The following is a 22,414-nucleotide window of genomic DNA, read 5'->3' as shown; positions in this document are numbered from 1 at the left end:
CAAGCCTTGGGCTGTAGCTAACAAAATAAAATAAAGCCCCTAATATTAAATCCATGTTCTGCCATGAGAAGAAGAGAATGAACTAAAATAGTACAGAACTGATTGAAGGCTTATTTATAGCCTTCCATGGAGCCCCTTAATCCTAGAAACAAAAGGAAAAGGTAGCCACCATGTTGTTTCCAAGTTGTAGTAGGAGTTTTTTGTTTCCTTTGCTGTCCTCATCTCATATCCCAAATAAGGTTGTATTGGACCCCTCTTGCACATGGATAAGATGTAATAGGATCTCCTCTTGATACTTCAATGGACCTTCCAATTCTGACTTGGTGGAAACCTTCAAAACCAATGCATTCAATGCGTCTTTCAATGTCTTTGTCTTGGACCGAGTCATTGGTCCATTTGGAACATGTAATGGGTCCTTGCTGGTGTTTCTGGGCTGGTCCGCATCACAAAGCTTGTTTTATTAAATAAACCTGTCATTCCCAGATCAAGTGAGATAATTATTGCTTGAAGTCTTTAATTTACAACACCATTATCTAATCTAATAATATAAATCAAATACAATGACAAACTTGTAAATATTAAAAAAAAATTAAAATTTTTTACAAGACAAAGATATAAAGTGTTATTGAACAGTAACTTATAAAAGTATAAAGATAAAATAAAATATTCAAATCAAATTACAAGATATTTTCTGTAATCATCCTATTTTTTTATAATATTAGATAATTTATTTATTTTTAAATTTGTAGCTACAAGCTCAATTTAAAATAATTTTATTTTAGTGATTGTAAATTGTTATTAACATTTAATATAGCACTTAACCTTTTTATTTATAAATAATTATGTAGTTAATATAAATTAACTAATTGTTCATAACACTTTATATTAGTAGAGTATCTGATTATTGTATTTTATTAGTTTTAAAGGTGTAAATCAGCTATCATTACCATAAACATTTTAGTTACTTGCGTTTATGCAACGCCATAGAGTCTTTCATTATTATTAGATCTTTTTTCATGCTTGATAAAGAAAAAAATAATATTATCATTAAGAATAAAACAATCTTAACTTCACTCAAATGAAATATTATTTAAATAAAATTTGAATTAGTTATTTTTATGGATTTTAGCATTAAGAATAAACTATAAAAATTAAAAATATTAAAAGACACTATAAAAGTATATGGATTTAAAGTAATTCATAAGCTATACTATTAATTTAATTTATAAAAAAGTTGTTGAGATGTTGGTTCTTAACATATCATAAAATATACTGTAATGCATTTATTCCAAGTTACTATATAAAAACTGAGATCCATCACTTCTAACATGGTGCCCTTCATTCTATAGCCTTTGTCAAACTCATATTTACTTTTAAAAAGTAATTTTTTTGTTTCTATTTTTTTATACTAAAAAAAATAGATGATATAGTTTTATTTTTAACCGAAGGTTAAATGCCAAAATAAGTAAAGAGTTCATCCGACTCAATCCTCTTCTAGTTTTTTAACCTTTTTATTTTTACTTTGTGGACTTGTAATTGTATTTTTAAATATTGTATATAGATTTTTATCTTATAGTTCTTTGAGGATTCTTATTGTCTTATACATGGATTTAATGTTTAGACTTTATTTTATAGTTTTATGATTTATGAATATAGATATAATTTGTTCAATTTTTTCTTTCTTTAAATTCATTTTAAAAAATTAAAATTTCAACATAAAAAAACAAATTACATCTACATCAATAAATCATAGCAGAATATTTGATAAATATATTCTTAAAAAATAAATTTTAAATTTTAAAAATCAAGTGTTCATTAAATACCGACTAGGTGGAGAAACTCCTACTTCCAATCCAATTCAACCATAATAGAGGAGGAGGTGAGTGACAGATTGAGATATTCTAAGTTGCAAATAAAAGAAGAAAAATCAAACTCAAACTTGACCCATTACCAACTAGTAGAAGGTTTACATCCCAATCTTGGGGTAAAACAAGACCTATAATTATTTTAGCAACAAGATTTGCAGCTATATTAGCAGATATGAGTATTCATTAGAAATTCTAGATGAGCTAATTACAAGATAAGGATGGATAAGTTAAAAAATACATTTAATTGACTTATTTAGAGTATTTAGGTCAATATGAATTTCAAGCAGACTACATTTTCAATAAGTGATAATCAGACCATAGTCAATTTAATCTATGTATAAGAGGGTGTGATTTATCTATTAATGTAGCAATTTATTTTGACAGTCAAATGTTTATTTTTTCTAATACAAAATTTTATTTTAACAAATATAATTTTTTATCCGACTGTTGGATCGAGCTAAAATTTTACTAGAAAGTTCTAGAGCTCTTGTTTTATACTGGGTTAAAATTTCAAGTTGATCGGATATCAAGAAAGTTGTGTGATAAGATTTCGAAGTTATTGTGTGAGAATTGTATTAAAGTATTAATTGATTTAGGATTATTTATCCTATTTTTTAGGGATAAATTAAGTAATTAGTATACAATTTTTTTTATAAAATAATGAATTAATATATAATTTTTTTTTTACAAAATAACATAGTTTTGGCGGTTATGAAGTATAATAATAAATAAAATTTTAATTGATTTTAGAGAATTGGCTCAGTTGAGTCTAATCATATTTTTCTTGTGGAAATTTGGGCCTTGCATAAATGTGTGCTTAGTACTTGTTTATTCTGTCTGTCAATTTTTGTCTGACCTTGCTATTAGTGTTTTTAACTAGAGCTTGCAAAGCATAAATCTGAACATGATTTTTTTTTTTTTTTTGAATGGTTCAATTTACTTCATTTCTCTATATTGTTAGGTTGACAAGGCTTTACAAAGTTTGGACGAAGAAGCTGAGCGTATTTACAAGGATGAGCTTGGAATGCTTCTTGATGATGACTGCATCGACTAGAGATGCAATGTAAGGACTCGGTCTTTGCTTTCCTTTTGCATTCACATGGTTTGCCTTCTGGAGGCCAGATCTACCCTTCATATTCTGACATTCTTCTCCTCTGCTTCAAAGTTTGATCTTCCTAGGTAATTTTTCCTGGTCCTCCTCCCTGGACTCTCTCTTATCTCCATTCCATCACTGTCTTCTAATACCTCCTCCTCACCTCCATGATAATTATCATTGTCATCCAAAAAAGTAGACTCGGAATTAGAAAGATGAGGGATGGATCGGAAGTGAGAGAGAAGGCAAAGATAAAGTTGAGCATTTGTACAGGAAAGGAAACAGAAAGAGACGGTGCAGGAGACAAAGATAGAGTTGAGGATTTGTATGAGAAAGCAAAGATATTGTATCAAAGAAAGTAGATATTTTTACTAAAGAGATAGAACAGTTAACTAAGCTAGACATAATGCTTATAACCTGTGCAGAATCCAGTTGGAACACGACATTTTGGAGATTTCAGTAATCAGCTAATATAACACCCTTTCTTCAACTCGTGGTTTCTGCAACTAAAACCGAAGAACGTCTAGCAAGAGCTAAACCATGCATCAAGGAAGCTTGTGACCAGTTTTGGCAATTTGTCATCTCTAATCTTAAGAAAAGAGGTGTAATCTCATAGGAGAGCTTTTAGAGATGGGGATCTGCATGCGAGATTCCTAGATTATACCAGAAAAAAAATAAAAATGTAAGGCTCACCCAGCATTGCTCAAACTAATTACCAATTTCACGGGACAGGATAGGAGATGAGACTTCATTTTTAATTCATCTTCTTTCTACCTCTAATTAGGAACCAAATCTTTTAGACATGAAAGAGCATTTAGCAGCCACAACGGTGGCAACGGGAAGGGAAGGGCTCGTATTTCCGTCACATCCTTGCTAAGTTGCCATATTAACTTGACAACACAACTTAGATCAACATTTATAACACTACTTCATTACTTTGAAGATTAAAAGTACCTCTCTTTAACTACCTACGCTCAAGGAACACAAATTTTTTATTGTCCAGCTGAAATTTCTAGTAATCTAGAAAGGTCTGTTAACAGACTTCGCTCACTAGACAAGCTTGCATCAAGCAGGAAAACCCTCCTGCAGCTACATTTTACTGTAAGAAAAGAACTAGTGGGACAAAAAAAGAGAGAGGGTGCGGTTAACTCTTCTGCTTATGATAAAGAATTCTGTCACAATTTTCATTTTCGAAACTAGGGACATTTTTTTTGTGGCTTTGTTATCTTGAACACATTTTAGAAAATGTGTAAAAAAAATGCTGTGCCACAAAAACCGAGAAATTTTAGAAAGATGATAGCTACAGTGGTAATCTGGCCTAGGTTAAACGGCCAAGGTGATAGCTGATGCCTAACAGACTGTTGGTGAACAAAAACATCAATGCTCATCGTTTTTTTGGATATTCAAAGACCAATCTCCCCCAAAAGTTACAGCAATAAAATGTGTAGGATTGCAGAAGAAGTGATCTAAAATGAGGAGTGAAAGACCGTCTTTGATTCTCACACCTGGAACAAGATTCAAAACAAGGGAAATGATAAGCAAATTGGAAGACTGTAATAAGACAGAAATATAGTGAGGATGAAGTGATCTCACCAAGAAGAAGAAGCACGTCCCAAGTGGGAGAAAATATCCCCAATCCAGTTAGTGAAGGACACTACAACATGGTTACATGCGATGCCAGCCTTCAGCAGTGCGAGAAGATTCCATATAACAGGAGCCCCCAAGTTCCAATCCATGGTTTGCATTTATCTTGGTGATCTGGAAGATACAGACCCAATTTGTAAGGATGGGTGGCCAGTAAGTTTTGTTGGCTCCCAACTTGCTTGTAAAAGAGCTGCTCTTTCAGGGTTCATAAGCAAAAGCTGCTGCATGTCTTTAGGAAGGACATCGAACACTGCCTGCAGATCTTTCTTCAATTTCTGGCAAGTTTCTGCAAAGTCTATACCAGCCCTTCCTGACTTCTCTATCTGATTGCATTATGAAAAATCAAATTATTTCTCAACCACAACCTTACACATGAACACAGATCAATGTTTTTCTTTTATTTTGATTGATAAAAACGTGGAAAATATTGCAATCTGCCATTCAATCATCGGAATGTGTATAAACTTAATAAATATGTGACCCAGAGTTTAATAAAGGAGCAGCACTGCAAACAAATATTTGCTCTTCTGAAAAATAGAATTCCACTCAAGGGATAATCCTGCTCAAAGAGGTCCAAAAGAACATGAGGGAATTACGTGGAAGAATAGGGTCCCTTAATAAGTAACAAACACTTGTGGCCTTGTTCATATCCACAATAAAGGACAATAATCAATTTGGTCTGCTTTTAGTGCTGGTTCTCAGCATTCATCTTGACTTCATTGCACATCATGTACTTTGTCTGGTTGTTTGTTTCCTCTAGCCTTGTTATCACAGCTATTGAACCCGCACAAAATGAACCAAAGTTGTGCAAAATTTGCTGGCAAGAAGTTTTGCCAGAAAAACAATCCTCTGATGCCGCACACTTCCTCTTTCTCAGCCAATCTAGAACTCTCACTATTTAGGCATGTATAAGTCTCGATTTTAAGTTATAAATATTTTCAGAGTGATAATTACTTCCAGACGCTAATATAATGACGGTGAACACAAATGCAGAAAATCAAAAAGTATCTAATCGCCAACCGCTGCCTTTGGTCTTTCCCGCTCGGTCTAAAAAGACAAAGACCAAGTTCATGCTATCAGCCATAAAGCTAAGAAAGGCTTTTAGAAGAAATGCCCACATTAATACGCTTGGTTGACCTTCTCTTTTTTGTTTTACTACTTCAGGTCCCAGTCTTTGTTAAAAAACTTAGTTAGCTAGGCTTTTTCATGTTCCCGAAAGAAACTGATTGGCATATGTTGTGATATGCTTAACACATGTACCTTGGACTCTGCTTTCTAGATTGATCTTTAGCTGAAAGACCCTTTCTCCTGTTCTTGAAACGAATTAGTGTTGATTAGCTGTCACATTCGGTCAAATGGCACATTCGGAAGGTGTGAAATTGGCCAGTGTGAAGTTTGCCTTTCTGTTTTGGAAGAAAGGTTCACATAATAGCAAATTGCATAAATATAAGAGAAGAAAGGGTCCGTAGACAAAAGTGCCCGAAAGAAAATAAAAGTTTACAATAGCCCCCTTTTAAACTAATTTGACGGGAGTTTTGCAAGTTGATTGTCAGACAAAAAGATTATAGAATGTGTATCGATTGCAGCGGATTCAATCACGTAAAATATCACGTCTTCCGATTGCCTATCAAACCGGTCTCACTCTACTGTAGCTACGAACCGTCACTCTTCTTGCTGTTGTTTAGTGAACTCTTTCATGGGGTATCCTAAAAAAATCTAGCATCTCGCTAAATAGGCTAGGTTCTTTCATAACTCATAACTGAAACTTTTCCTACCTTACTGGATTGACTCCCGAACAGTCTTAAACCTTGACTCGCTTACTTGCCCAAGTGAGTCCTGTCAAGCCATTTATTGATCTTTCACAGCAGGCAATGTCAGACATCAAAAAGAGCTTCAAAAGGTTGGCCAGCACAAGAGAAGTAGGATAGCGTCAGAAGTGGGGGATTCATTAAAAAAGTGGTATCAATAAAAAGAGGGAAGAAGCCTAGGCTTTATAGGACCAGTTCAGAGTATTCAGTGGTGAGGAAAGCAATAGCTTGCTTTTGAACTAAGAGGGAAGCACAAGATCCAGATCGACTGGAAGAGAGAGGATAGAGGAAGCTTACTCCACCATCGGTGGAAGGGACTGAATCCTGATGAAACCACTTTTTCCTTGCGCCCCCTATATTTGGAAGCAAGTTCCTTTTCCTCAAAGCTCGCAAATGACTCATTTTTTTGCTTTGTCTTTTTGAAAAAGCAATGGTTTTCTCTCGGTGCGAGGGTCCAATTCTGAACCTGACGGCATATTCCCAGCTGAGAAACTGGAAAGCGAGACCCTTCACTCTACTCCTACTCGAAAGATCGCATGCATTGAAAAATGATTCGACAGACGAACCTAGCTGATTGATGTCATAAGCAATCTTCCTGGTCTAACCTGAAATCGTAAGTTCACACTCAGCGTGAAGGAAAGCACTTTTACTCTCTCTGAGCCCTCCATACAGTGGCACATCACCAGCCTTGCTCAGCATAAAATAGCTCTCTTTCTCTCTTATTTTCTACTACGAGTGCCAACGGAAAGGCATAAAAAAAGAAGAAGAAAAGTGTGGATTTCCTGATCTATGATTGACTAAGGTGCTCACCTAGAGATGAATCAAATTCATTCCTTTTGTTTTGGTCCCTATAATGGTAATGGTCGGCTTGTGGTCGACTACCTTTTTCTTCTCATTCTGACTTGACTCGGCCTCAGTCTGTTATGAAAAGAGATTCCTGGAAAGTTGTTTAGGCCCTTACCAGGCCAGGAGCCATAGTAGATGTGAGCACCTGCCAATGGCTGAAGCCCTTCCAACGGTCTATCTGACTTCTGAAAATCTTCCATTTCACACCGATTATGAAATCATCATTTGGATTTAGTAATGTGATCTTCAACCGGGTCAATCAATTAGGGCGGCTAGATTGACCCATTCTAACTCCAGCTAAACTTAATTAAATAAAGTAAAATATAGTCAAGCCCCTTGTACCCATATAAGTGAGTGGGCAGAAACCATTGGAAAATGCCAGCTTTGGGAGGATAGCGAAGCCTGCCTTAGGCTAGTGACATCTTTCCCAATACGAAAAAGCATGGGCTCCCTGACCCACTTAATATAATAAAAGAAAGGGGAAGGACGTAACATAGAAGTAGGCTAATTCAAATAAGCATCCTTTTGCCTTTAGTGCTTGGTCCCTCAATAGGTCCATAAGCATAGGAACAAAAAGCCAGGATGCAGAGAATCTAGCTAGGAGGAAGAGGAGGCATGCCATAGTTTAAGAAAGGGACATAGATCCTAACTAAGGCTATTCTTCGTGGACTAGTCTTTTGCTTTTCTCCTTCCATTCTAGGTCAAAACCTTCGGTAGGTTGGGTTTTGATGAGCAGATCTATCTTTCGAACTTCATTTTCTTTTCGTCTACCGGTGTCGTGGAGCCAGTCTATGATGTTCCAAATGGATAAATCCAGTGCCTTTGATTCAGCTAAGAGGCCAATGCCTTGAGTGATTTCAGCCCGTTGAAGGAGATCGAGGAGTGTTCGGGTGTCGAACCGTGGGTCATTGGTCAAAGTAAGGGGAAATGATTTTCAAGTCAGGGTATTGCTTTCTCATTTTCTCTTGCATCGTGTAATGGCCCCTTGAAGGCTGAATTGCTTCTTTATCTTTCTTCATTAAGGGTCGTCCTGACCTTGTTCAATCACTTGATGTCATGCTGGTCTAACTGGCCCCTAACCTAAAGGCACCCCCTGAAGTGGTTGAAGGTTTCATTTTTCTGCAGCAAGCCTTTCTTTTTTTGTTTTTGTTTGAGGGAGGGAATGTGTCTCGAGGTCTATCGCCACCCCCCGTACCTTTAGTGGGTCATTGCCTTTTTTTAGAATGAGTAAGGGCATCCATCAGATAGAGTGCATGCGAATTCATTGACTGAACTTCTAACCAGAAATATCATAAAAAGAGAGGTCCACAGAAGGCTACGAGGTAGTAGGAATGGGTTAACCAGGTTCCACCACTGCAAAGGACGGAGCTGGAGCACGATGGACAGATGTAGACCTATTTTGAACTTAGGCATCAATAGCACCTAAAAAAGTCTCAGACTAAGGCATAGGTATCATATCCTAGTTACATCTCACTCGAAGGCAGGAAGCAATTGACACCTGACTTTCAATCAAACTCCTCCGTTGGTACGCATGAACCGGCTTTTTTGCTTCCTTTATTTCTTCATTCTCGGTTGTGACCTATAAAGCAAGAGAGAATCTTTTTAGATCTTTCTTCCCGATCGGTAAAATGGAAAGAACTATGAATGTCGAATCACTAGAAATGGATTAATGACGAGCAATTAAAGGATAATGCGTTCATTTCCTTTTGCACCTTCGCTTCGGGTTCAGGCGTCACAAAGCAAAATCTGCTATAGAAAAAAATGGGTTAAGTGCTAGACCGATTTGAGAACTGATGCAAACTACCTAATGGATCAAACGTCAAACTCCGGGTGACTGGATCGTCCCGGCAGGGCCGAGGACAGAGGGCCCTGAGAAGCGCAACACTCCAATAATGGATCCTTTTGTAGGCTCTGGCTTCAGCCAGCTCACTTTCTCCCTTACTTACCTCCAGAAGCTCAGACGCTTCGTTAGTGGGTTTGCCTTTGTCTTTCCTTTTTTTTATTCTTATCAAAGCAAAGGTAGTTTCTGCAGCTGTGCGCTTCGAGGTAGCTTGGGTTCTCCTAACGGAAGACATTGCGGACTTAGGGGTAGGGGGTTTAGCACTTTTGTCTATAAAATAGAAAAACAACTCATTTTTTGGCCACAGGAGTTAATCAATGAAAGATCGAAAAGGAGATACCTCTTTTGGGTTTCTTTTCTTGGGAGGACAAAGTTGACTCGATGAGGGCTCTGGGACGGATTCCTTGGTCTTGCTCTTTCCTTTCTGGGATTTTTCGGTTGGGATTCTCCTTTTTACATCTCCAGGTGAGATGGCTTCGATTGGCTTGAAAGCAAGGTTTTTATTCCTTCGACCACCATGTTCTAAATTCCGTGGTCATTCCTGGCGTATTGGACAAGTTGTTTAAGTCGAAGCCGCTTTTTAGAAGTAAGAGTTTTCGTTGAAGAAAGAAGGGGGAAGGATGAAAATCCAATGCTTAGCCAAACATCTATCTTAAATAGTCTAGAATCAATCCATTTATGTCTAATCTTGCTTTCTATCTAACTGGATAGATCTTCTTCCTATTTCTAGGAGCTTCTAGGTCAGGGAAAAATGACAAGTTTCGTATGAAAGGGAGAGGTGCTGCTGCTTACGTCCTTTCCCCGGAGCAGCAACTGAAAGAGAAAAGACCGGGTATGCCTGAAAACTAGAGTTGTACCAGATATACCCCGGATACCATTTGAACCAGAGCTGAACCATTGAAATTACCCGAGAGTCACTCCAGAAAACCTCAAGTCATTGGTTGCCTTTAGAGCAGACTAAAAATCAAGTACAAAAGGAAGTGAAGGTGAAGCAGGCTTGCGGGCTAGGCTTTCTCAGGCTTGACAATATGATAGGGCCTTTGAGCCTGTGCTTTCTTCTTTAAAGCCTTACGCTAGGTATGAACTCGATTGTTGGTCGGATCTTGCTGGGTATTCCCACTTTGCTTGGATGACACCTTTTGCCTTTGATTAGGACTTTTCCGCATTTCATCTCAAAGAGGATCTAAGCTAACTAAGCTAAACAATACTTTTCTCTTTAATTTAAGAGCTAGTGCAAGGTCTTCGAAAAAAGGCATGAATACTAAGAGAGGAAGAAAAGAAACCTCCTAAAATTCGTGTTGTACTGTATTAGTGGAGGCGGTAGAAGCCTTAATATAACACGATATAAGGAGAAAAAGATGGTTTAAACTATATTGTCCCAGTTGGAGTTCTAACTATAGCTGCAACCTACCTCATATTAGGGAGAAGTGTACCCTACTGTATCGAAAAGAAGGCATTGGATTCATTATATTCTCCCATGTCTTTCTTGGTTGGAAAAAACCAACCGGCGATTTCCGACAAGTCTCTCTTCAGTTTGAGAGGGGAGCAGTAAAAAATGAACAATATGGACAGACGTGAGAATCAAATTGCACTCTTCAATTCTCTATCGGCATTAGCCAATTCCGTATGGAGGGGCAAAACCCCGAAGATCCTATGTCAGAATGCTTTGAGTTCCGCTTAAAGCTACCTTAATGCGCATATGTCGGAACTTCTTCCATTTAGACAAAATCCACTTCCAAATGATTGGACGCTACCGGCCTTTTGCTGGGAAGTGATTGGAGATACCAACAACTTACCTATTATTTTAGATGCCCTAAGGTAAGGGATCTTTATTTCCATGGGCTAATGGGTGAATGCTACATACAGGCCATGGTTGTCTACGTCAATCTTTTGGGAGGGATGTAGTAAGTTGTAGGACTTTCATTTCTTCTTTTGTTTGTGCATCTTTCCCATGCTTTGGTAATAGTTCTCTATAAAGAACTATAGTTCACTCCTCATACAGGAAAGAGTCTTTCTGGAAAAATTTCTTTTTTCTCGAATGCCTCAACTGGAGAAGTCGTTTATGATTGAATCTCAGAGGCATTCTTATCATTTGGTAGATCCAAGTCCACAGACTCTCCTTTTCTTTAAGCAATGAAATTGCCAATACCGCTCTTCTTGGGCTCACCTTCTCTCCTCCTGTTGGGCAGAAGCTTTGATGATTCTTTGACATTCTTGCTCCAACTCCAGAATTTTGGCTTGCCGCCTTCGTATCTCATCCGTTACCCGATTCCAACTGAGGGGCAAGCTCCTGTTCCAGGGCATTTAAGTCGATGTCGAGAGGAGGTTGTTTCGAAGAGCCGCCCCCTACGAGCTTGATGCGACGTAACCTTCTTCTGACATCATCATGTTCCCTAAAGTGAGGTCTCCATAAAAATGAAAAAGTTCTATCATCACATGCGACCTTAATAAAGACATCACTTTCCCTAGCAACATTGATTTCATTTTCCAAAGAAAAAGATCTAAATCCACCTCGATTAGTAAACAGAGATAATAAGAGATTGAGAAAGGTCAAAATGAAAAGAAAGAAAAGACTCAATCTATGAAAGATCGAAGTAAGCTGTCGCTTTGAAAATGTGAACTATTTAAGTTAAGAGGATCCATTTCGGGAACGTGGAATGTAAGAGAAATTCAAATGTTATAACTCCAGTAGTCAGGAACCATAAAAAATAGAAAGACTACCCTCCAAGAAATTGTATAACTTGGAGAAAGTATTCACTTTGCATTCCCTGAGAAAGAAGATCACAATAAATATTGTGCAAGTGTAGAAGGCTCACTCTTGCTTCTCCAAGTGTGCTTACCTTTTGGAGATTGACTTCTGTTGGTAAGTTCACATCCTCAATAGTCTCTCCATAGACTCTCAAAAGAATTGAGAGTTGGTCAACCATTTTCTCTTTAACAACATCTATCGTTAGAACAGTTACCTTTGTTTCCATATTTTGACTTTTCATTTGATTGGTCATTCGGCCAGCCCTAACGGCTACAAGAATGGCTACAGGCAGAGCCAAACCCATCCTAGAAATGAAATCAGCAACGAGTTGATCCATAATGAGTATTAGATTGAAGTTCTCTTAAAGAAGACCGCCAACTCGTATCCCGAAGTTACAAGACAAGCAAAGCGCCCGGTCCTCTTCTCTTGTGTCGAAGTGTGGTAAGACCTCACAAGAGTGGGAAATTGGGGAAAAAGCCGAAACGGAACTAACGGAGATCATGGTATACTCCATGCTGCGAACAAGCCAATACAATACCACATCTTATTGAGGCAATGAAGACAGACAGAGCTTGCCTTGCCTCTTGCCTATATTATATTTATATAGAGGGTAGGGTTCTTTTCGATCTTGTACCCAGTACACTTAACACCAAACCAATCTCGACAAAGAAAGTGACCTTTGGGAAAGATCTATCCTACACTTGCATCCTCGTATAAAAGAAAGGACTCAAGGGTTCAAAAGGTATAGTAAAGGTTAAGGTCTTTACCTAGACCTGGATGAATCGGATCGAATAGAGCCCTATTCTATCGAGCTCTTATAGGTGCGCCAAGTTTACTCACCTACTATATTTCTTAGTTTGATTTTTGAAGAAGTTTTCAATCTAGTTTATAAACTAAAATGTAATGATAGCCTATATAGGACCCTTTTGTTTAGGATTTCTTAACTAGTTTTTTCTTTCCTCTTGTCAATTCAATTATGTAAATGAAATGAAATTTCAAAACAAGCAGAAAACACGTTTTTGGAAAAGGGAGAGCAATTGAGAGAAAACCACATGCAGATCACATAGAGAACTCTTGTATGTATAGAAGATTGGAAGCTCAGCTTCAAGTCAAGAAGGGTAAGGGAGTCGCTGCGCCTACAATCTTGACAATTGTTGTTAAAAGATATTGTTTTAGGTTGCGGTTGCTCATTCTTTATGCGGGAGTACGCAAGATTAAAAACCTATAAACTGACACCCGATTATAAGAATGAAATCAGTTGCAAAGAGGGGCCATTCAATAACAAGCCTTTTATGTACATAATCACTTATTTGTTGAATAGGGTTAAGTTGATTTGAAATATCATAAGAGACCCAACAGGTCGGCGAGCTCTTTCTCATAATCAAGCTGGCAAATGCTTGCAAGAAACCCATTTATTTATCTATTTATCGTCTAGATGGGGTAGGTGTGAAGTCTACCTTCATACAAGATCCAATCTCGATTATGTTTCTGCGGAAGTATCTACTCGTTACAGAATGTTAAGTATCAAAGTAACATATGTTATGTTAGAACCTGGTGTTCCGGGCAACCGGGATCAACTTTCAGTAAAAAAAAGGGCATCTATGTCCATCCTTAGCATACCAACACCCGCCTTTGGGACGTACTAGAGTCATTTCTTTCTTTCCCGGGTCACTTTGGTTATTTTGAGATTTCCATGTGCTTTCTTTTAATGGGAGGAGTGTGCCCCGTTCTTCTCTATTCGGTCTCCTCATTGAGCATGGGGCATTTCCTAGTTAACGAATCCTACTCTTCCTCTCTTGCTCTTCTTTCTACAGGTACAAGTAACATCCTATTATAAGGGGTCCTCCCACTACACTGGAGTATGTTTATTCCAGGCAAGAAGACAGAGAGTGACCTTAAAGTGTGCTTCTTGTTCGTTTTCTTCCCTTGGCTCCATTCCATCCTTTATAAAGTACAGGTCCCAGATCCGCCCATTCCTTTGAATATGAGCTCTTAGATAGATATCAGCATAGCTTCGTAATTAAACTTCTCACACATCTACTCTAAAAGCGAGAGCTTGAGATGCATTGCTTAGGTCTTCATTGGGCACTTGTCTAGCACTCTCTCTTCGGTGTGAATAAGAAAGTGTCAAGTGATAGAGGTGTAGCTAGCTTGCTAAATCACCTCCTCGTACTGCTAATCTTCTTCCCACTTACTCATTTCTCTTTCGACTGGAACTCCTTAATTAATTAATCCGGAAGTTCCTCAAAGTTCTTGCTTCTAAAAGGGTTGGTGCAAACAAAAGCACCAGATATTAAAACTAATAGCAAAGAAGGCTAGGCTCCTCGAACCAGATTCTCTCCAATCTTTTATCGTAATTCACTAACCTCAATAAAAGAGCAGGGCTAGAATACTAATTACTATTGCAGCTCTCAGGTCTACTCTCCCTTTCACTCCAGCCTTACCTTAAAGGCCTGGTTTTGTCTGGTAAGCGAGCTCTACTATATATAATATAGATATTGCCCTCTGCTAGTAGTGCTTTTGTTTGGTTGTCCTTTAAGTTTTGTTCTTTCCATTCAAGCAATCCTGCTTTATCGAGCTTTATTTGGTCTCGGTCTAGTTAAGACTGAAGTCAATGCCCCTATTGTAAGGAAAATGGCGAGAATCATCTTATAAAAGTAGTGCTCCTGATTGTCGCTATTGCCGGTAAGAAGATTTTTGCCCAGTCTTCCTAGTTGATCCTTTATCAGTCCGGGATGCCAGCCTTTAAAGTAATTAGTTCAGTTCCTCGACTTCGGCATAAATGCAGTGCCCATCATTCCCATCAGTATGGGTGAGGGGTCGAGATCCGTTATTAATGAATGTCTCCTCTGGCCACTTCTTTTGGGGATTGCCTTTTTATCTCTAGGAGATTGCTGCCTTCCTCATTCAGTGGGGAAGTCTATTCCCTCTCAATCAATGCCCGGGAAGGGAACTATGCGAAAGGCACTTCAAGAATACATACATCTGGAGATAGGCCATTTAGATAGACCGATTCCAATAGCGTCCCACAAACTACCGGGAAGCCGACAACATAGGTAAGGGGCGTGCTGACATGCTTGACTTTCTCAATTAAAGAGGTCCGCTAGCTGCTTGAGCCATAAAGACTTCTTCATTTAATGGATTTCATTCATTCATTCGCTGGCTTTCCTTTCTATGAAGTCCGGTCAATCGAAAGCCATTGCTTGAAGCGATTTCCTTGACCGAAGTCTGCTACCAAAGTAGGATTGCTTGACACACAAGCATACCAACCCGAGGGAAGGTCAATAAGGATGGTGGTCGATCAAGCTATTCTATTAAGAAGTAGGAATCCGCTTCTCCATGCCTTTTCATTTTCAAGGGGTAGGCCCTTTGCGGCACACAAACAAGATTTTCTAGTCACTAGCACATTCAGTAGCCCCTTCTAGTACGCGTACTAAGACTAAGGCTATAGCTCACTTCTTCCTATTCTTCTCTTATGCAATATCGAGTTAGCGTCTCAAAGAGCTTACTTTGAATGGGAAACTTCTTCCCCAACTAACCCTCTGTGTGCACGTTCCACAAAAGAGAAAGACTTTGTTCATTGAGTGGGCTTTCTGGTTGTTGCAAGAGTAGAGGCTCTTATCTTTCTTTATAGGCAGCATGGCATATAAACAAATATCGATTGGTCTAATTCAAAGAAATAACATAACTGGTCCAATATAATAGGTCAACATAGGCAAGATAGGTTAGTCCTAAAGCACTTACTCTGATCCCCGACTAGTTCAGCTTGAATTGGAAGCCTAATTGAAAAATCTAGTTGGAGGCAGTTTGGAGTACAAAAGAGTTTTAGTACTAACAAGTTCAAATAGTGACTTTGGGGCAGAGATAGTGAATCCTTTTTCTTCAAAGAGGAAAGGACTCGGCATCTACAGCTTCGCCCGGCCTTTCCCAACCAAGAGAGCTTGAAGAGGACATATGGGCCAGGATTGAAGAAGCAACAAGGGAGAGATTCCATCGATTAGCCTTACCCGGTGACCGTTAACAGGAGTTGACAAGGGAAAGTACTTAATTACGAAACGCGATAAACAAGGCAAATAAGAGATGAACGCATTACCATAAAACCAATACAACAGGACGAGAGATTCACTGAAGCCATAAAGAGCAACTTAACTTTAACTAAGAGATGCTAGTCCCCTATAGAGCTAGCAGCTAGAGGGAAGGCGGATAGGCCATAGACCGCAGGAAAAGCTACCTAGACACTGAAGACTTATACGGCAGGGCAAGAGTTGAATTAAAGAATCATACTGCAACTGCTGAAGAGAGATCAGAGCTAGTACTAGAGGAAGCAATAGCCCCACTACTCTTAGTGACTGGCTACTTTACTACGCCATTTTTCGCATCGAAGACATACAAGAGCACTCTCTTTGGGCCATCCGTGGGGCTTCCTCCGCTATGAAGCATAAGGAATTGCCTTCATGCGCTCTTTCTACTGGATTTGGATGAGTACCTTAGCTCTACCCCAAACTGAACTCCCCCCTCACCGAATCAAATATACCTAGCACAAACAGGTCTCATTTCAGCTGGGGCATAACCCTTATCCTTCAAAAGCTTAGTAAAGACTCTTTTCGCATCGTTGTCGTAGCCTATTTCAAACCCGCAGAAAAAGGAAAGATCATATCATAAAACATAGAAAATGGGGTTCCTATCAAAGATGGACCCTGTCGGAAGGTGATGGTCTTCGGTAGCTACAGGGTGAAGGTCTTTCTGCGGGAGCAAGGTGGTTCGTGGTCGCCACTAATAATCCTTAAGTCGACCCTGAAAATAGGTAAGGATCGACATGCAACCCATTCACTTTCTTGCATTTCGCTCATTCTTATGTACTCTTCATAGACACCATTGGACCGGTCGGGGACACTATCGTCTCCCCTCCCCCCTCGTGCAGTTTGAGTCTATTTGTTCAAGCTCAAGTTCTTTTCAAATAATATATTATTATTGGGAGTTTGAGCTTTTGACCCCTATTCATTATCACTAACTTGGGCTTAGCTTGAGCTTCTAATTACTTATTGGTCTTTGTCAAGAAGCAAGCTACCTCCCTCAGTCGAAGTCACTCCAGTTATTGCTAGCCCGGGCTTCCATTATGATTACTATACCACGGGTCTTACTTAGTATAATATATAGTATATAAGTGTTGGATGATTTGATGATTATTACCTCTTGGGTTGGGCAAGAACCCTGCTCGCATGTTGTGCCCCTTACCCTATTCGCTTCGTTCCTAAGACCATCGAGTTATTTGATCATAGAAAAAGGCCCGTCCTATCATATGTACAATAAAAGATGAAACAATAATAATTCAATTGATTCCACCTTGTTGGGCTTTCTTTCTGCTAGGGACTGGACCTCCACTTTGTTCTTCAGAGAGATCTCATCTTCCTACTGCCGGACAAGACTCTACATGGGATGAAATTAACTTGTAGTGATCTATGCACTTATGCAACCGACTTGTTCGCTCTTGGCTTTACCACGTGTAGGCAGGGAGCTTTACAAACCCCGGATAGGGCTTTGCAAAAGTCTCTCCAAAAATAATAGATAAGACTATTTATAATAATGAATGCTCCACTGAGATTACTGAGGGTCAGATCGAAGTTCTTTGTTCGTACTCATGCTAGGTCATCGGCTAGCAAGGACTACTGCTGACGAAGCAAAAAGGTATGCATTTGGTTCGATCAGCCTTATAACTTGAATAGAGAAAGGTATCGCTTATCAAAGAAAGGGGTTGGACCGCTTTGCTTGGGGCACCTAAACCCAAAACCAACGCTTTCTTAATTGGGATCGCCAAATCCAATGCAATGGTAAAGGTAGTGACTCGAGGTTGATGGGGGATTTGGCCTGAATAATCTAATTCCTTAGATCTTGGTTTCGAAATCGAGGCCATAACAAGGACTTTGTAACAGGAATGCAACCCTCGGTTAAGCGCGCTTTCCTATTTGTTCTTAGAAATAAAGTTACAAGGCTAGTTTTCCTGCTGGATGATTCTGAATCAACTAATTTGATCAACCCAACCAGACCCTAGTGTTACCCTTTGCGCATTAGCGAGCCCCTCTCTTAATGGTGTAAATGCCCAGTGCAACTTTTCTCCAAATGGAAATGTCAAATGAACATCTTCGCAGATTCCTCGAGGCTCATCTTTGAAGAAAGTTTCCAGGAACAATGTTGTATGTAACTAGGATCTATAATCTATAGGATACCAACTTCCCCAAAAAAAAAGCCAGTACAGTAGCTCTCCTCTATATGGTTCACCTTCCAATTGGAGCTTTTTTTAATGGAAAGGGTTCTTTCATGCTATTGAAGAGGGGTCAAACCCTTAACTTATTTTCTTATGTTGTACATAAATAGAATCTATTTATGTTATGTAATATTAGAAAGAAAAAGGTGGTTGTTCTGTTAATGGGACCAAATGAGTAACTTTTATACTGATTCCTCTTTGAGGGGTTGATTTTGAATGACTTTCTGATTTCGCCCGGATTACCTCCACTCCCTTGATTCGGAGTCAGGAGCCCCTATTCTTATTTGAAGGTCTCCTTTGGTCAAGGCTGGCGGAATAACTGACGATTGAAAGGTAAACGGGAGAATGAAATGGGGAGGTTGGAGGGTCTGCCTTATCGAAAATTGAGTATTGGTAGGAAATGAAATGCTTTTACTAAGACCACCGAGCGAATGAAGAAGTTAAAGGTTTTGTTTGAAGCAGATTTGACTAAAGGGAGAGGAGGTGAAGGTACTACCGAACAATGGTTGTGGGCTGTACGAGGGCTTTCCTGAATGACAAGGGAAATCTCTATCAACTACGGGAAATGAAGAGTGAACGATGGCTTGGATTTCATGATGGCTTAGGCTAAAAGGGAAAAGGCTTTGGCTGGCCATCGCCCTTTGGTTTGGGCTCTTTCAAGACAACTCCTTCCGTTCGAGACTAGTTGCTGCCAGAGACCGTGGATTTAACTACTCCCTCACCAGCAGGAACCCTTCTTCTGATTAGGCACCGATACGGATTCATTCCAGTAGGGATTGCTCCTTTACTTTAGGTTTAGGTATCAACCAGAAATTTATTGTTCAAGAAGCAACCAAAAATACACGCATATACACGTGAAAACATCCCATCTGACCACTATTCAACACAACACATTACATGTTATAATCTTCAGGACAGATTCAAGAGCAAAGTGTATTTTCATCCCATAGAGGCTCTAAAACAAGACAGTCTACTAACCATCTAGAAGAAATTGCAGTATACCTATACTTGGACATTTAAGAAACTAGCATGGACCACTTTTTGACAATGAATTTTTCACAAACCATGAACTACAAAATGCGTAGATCTTTCAGGCTTAAATCAATTCACTTAGAAACAATAAATACATGAGCTGGTTCATTAACCTCTTGTACAAATAGATCGCTGCTGCCTTAACATGTGCCTAAAAGTTATAGTAAGTACTGGGGGGAGGGGGAGGTGTCCCGTGCCTAAATCCAAAAAACACCTCCTTCACTTAGATGTTTGCAGGCATAGCAATTATTATACAGTTGCAACATATTGAAAAAAGCAAAGGGCATACTGGTTTTCAAAGTAGGGTCCTTGGAAATAAAGATTTTAGAAGAAATAGAACAATTTACCAGAATTTCTCCATGGAGATGTCTTTCAATAGAATTGAAAGAATCAACAATTTCCAATTCTGACATTTTTGATATGAGAAGCTGTATGTCAGCTTTCATTCTTGCCTGCCTCCAGAGCCTATGTTGTTCTTGTTCAACAACAGTGCGCCGCCTTTGAAACCATGGCATGAAGTTGGGCCCTTTCAGGAACCTCCTGAACAGCAATGTAAACCATCTTTATCTTAGCAACAAGCATTGAGAACTTGACCAAAATTGAATGAAGGACTGAGAAGCAATCAAACAAACTGAAAAAAAGAAGTCATATGCAATATTAATAGCAGTTTAACAATTATTACTTGTATAAATCCAGCCAATTAGATTTCATCCGCTTTGACAAAAATTTCCCCACACCTCTTGCTGATAAGTTTGCCAGAAATTCTTCAACATTGAATGGAGGAAGAGGGGGAGGGTCAATGAATGGAAGAGATCCTTCAGAAGGAGTGTTCGCCCTAAAATATGGGCCAAAAGGAGCCAAGAAGTTTGTGGTGAGCTCCAAGAAATGACGGCGCAATATTTCATTGTTAACAACTGACATTGACTCCTCAACCCTCGGTGACTTCCCAGCATCAATGAGCCTATTCAATATAGAAGTGTCAGGCTTAGTTGAACCTACATAGGTACTCCAAACGGCTTCCTTGTGTTCTGTCATGAGGCATAGCGGACCATCTCTCCTCAACTTAACAGCACTCAACAAACTTGAAGGAGAGAACTTTTTCAAGGAATGCTGCTGAAGACCAAATCCTTCTGGTCTTCCAGGAATTCTGCTAGCAGAAGACCTACTTGCAAAGGCAACCCGGTTTGAATTAGAAGCAGGGCTGCCAACTGAAACAATGTGGGGAATATTTCGTAGTGCTTTAAGGAAAAATAGATTCGTCACACCCAAAACCATTGGAGGGAATGCATCTCCTTCTTTAAGTGAATTCAAATGCTTAAAGTCAGGGTCATGGATGGTGAAATATGGCCTAAAATCAACACTACATGACAGTGGTGCAACCAAACTGACTAGACTTGCAACTGCCTCACAGCACTGGGGAGGTGTAGGTCCTATGATAAGAATAGGTTCACCAATAAGCAACAACTCCCATAACAACCAGAGCTGCAATAAGATCCCCCGGAATGTACCAAAAATATCTGAATCATGAAAAAGACCCTGTGGAAGTAACTGATTGGATGGAAGAAAAGGTGCCATGGCAGAAGCAGATTCTTCAAAAATCCCAATTTCAAAGGGCAGACTATGAGCGGGTGGCAGGCTAACTTTAAGCATGGCATTCCCAATATGAAGCTCCATTTGTTTACCGGGTACAGGAGTAGGCCACATTGAAACATAAGCAGCAATATGCTCAAGAGCTTTCGTTCCTACATCAAAATATAAAGGACCCATAATTTGTAACAAAGGCCTAAACACACTAGAGTAAGGATTATGAGACAATATCACCACAGATTTCTGTTCTCCACCTCGCTTTAGCTTCTCATCATGCCGCTGCCTATTAAATACAAAACCATACAAGTATTTCAAACCTTTGGTACCATTTCTAATTTTTCTTCTATTAATCACCTTCCCTTTCATGGACTTTGAAGATTCTTCTTCATCATCAATTCCTACTACCTCAGTAGAAGTCACATTTCCTTGTTCAGAGTTCTTCCGCCTTTGGATGCGAAAAAAGAATATGCAGTCATGAATGCTTGAACGGTTCTGGTTCTGGGAAACAGAATCTGGAAATGAACTAAAAGCAACATCAAGTTCCTCTTCATTTGAGAGAGAACCGGGTGGATAACACTCTTCAATGAGCTGACCTTGTTCAAGATCAAATCTAATAATGCAGAAGGCAACAGCCCATTGCTGCAGAGATTCCAGATCAGTCTTTAAACTAAGCTCCTGTTTAACAGAAAATGAAGGTGATCGACTCATTTCTGAGATAATCAGCATCCTTTTACATCCATCAAAAAAGCAAATTCACCTCATCTAAGAGGCACACTTGAGCTACCATTCCAGTCAAAATCTTCTGGGATTTCTGGCTATTAAACAATTGCGGTAACAAAATCAAAGCCTACGAAAGAAAAGCAAGAAGTATACAATGAATAACAGATCAAAAGAAGTCAGTTTAAAACAAACTTTTTAAGAGCAACGACAATAATTTGTTTGGCAACCAGGAGAATCCATTAAAAGATAAGTAATTAAAATTGAAAAATCTTAAAATTAAACAGAAATCAATAAACTGAATCCAAAAAACCAAAGACTGGCCATTAAAAAGCAATAAAAAGAAAACACAATTTCGCAAATCTGAATTTAAAAGAAGATCCAAGAAAATGGGTAAAAAGGAAACATTTGGCTTACCTAAACCGAAAAACCCAAACAGATTCAGTTCTTGCAAGAAGATAAACCAAAATACCGGCACCCAATTGGCCAAAAGCAAATGGGTCTCTTTAGAAACCAGAAAAGTTGAGATCTTCTTGGAGTTGCCTCTGTAACTGTATGGATAGCAGAGAGTTTGTATGCAGATTTTGGAAGCAACTACAGTTCTATAATTTTATAGATTTGTGGGAGAAATAAATGTATGAAATATAAATGGCACGGAAATTATTTGTTAACAAGGCCGCTTTCAATTTCAAGCTCCTCCTGTAGTGTATGTTCTTGCTTGAATTGGGAAATCATCTATATCTGGTAATTAATTATTTTGAGTCCTTTGTCCTCTCCTGTTAAATTCCCTCGCTCTGGTCGCACAAGATTATTATTATTATTACTTTATTAACATAAATATTTAAATCAATTTTAACATATCTCTAAAATTAATAATTATATAAATATTTAATAATTATAAAATTTATAAAACTCAAATAAATAATTTTTAAATAATAAATTTAAAATTTATTATTATTATTATTATA

General features: G+C 38.6%; 1 protein-coding gene across 7 annotated transcripts; it reads right to left on the bottom strand.

Annotated features, from left to right (window-relative positions):
• Positions 1-4,100: 4,100 nt before the first annotated feature.
• LOC118049055 (uncharacterized) lies at positions 4,101-22,211 on the bottom strand. 7 transcript variants are annotated; one of them, XR_004687601.2, is made up of 5 exons: positions 21,864-22,208; positions 19,825-21,576; positions 19,490-19,682; positions 4,555-4,928; positions 4,101-4,466 (listed from the first exon to the last, which is right to left on the bottom strand). XR_004687601.2 is itself a non-coding variant. In XM_035058915.2 (5 exons), the coding sequence occupies exons 2-5, from the start codon at positions 21,514-21,516 to the stop codon at positions 4,707-4,709; spliced, it is 2,025 nt and encodes a 674-aa protein (XP_034914806.1). In that variant the 5' UTR covers positions 21,517-21,576; positions 21,864-22,209; the 3' UTR covers positions 4,101-4,706. The 7 variants fall into 7 exon arrangements, 6 of the variants coding, with proteins under 6 accessions (XP_034914806.1, XP_073259702.1, XP_034914805.1 ...); XM_035058915.2 differs by having other exon boundaries at positions 4,101-4,928; positions 19,825-21,404; positions 21,487-21,576; positions 21,864-22,209; XM_073403601.1 differs by having other exon boundaries at positions 4,101-4,928; positions 19,825-21,404; positions 21,487-21,544; positions 21,864-22,209.
• Positions 22,212-22,414: the final 203 nt, after the last annotated feature.

Source organism: Populus alba, chromosome 12 (genome assembly GCF_005239225.2).
Source record: "Populus alba chromosome 12, ASM523922v2, whole genome shotgun sequence".
NCBI classification, from domain to species: domain Eukaryota; kingdom Viridiplantae; phylum Streptophyta; class Magnoliopsida; order Malpighiales; family Salicaceae; genus Populus; species Populus alba.
Note: the sequence above shows the minus strand (reverse complement) of the source record. Positions and strands in the feature narration are given on the sequence as shown.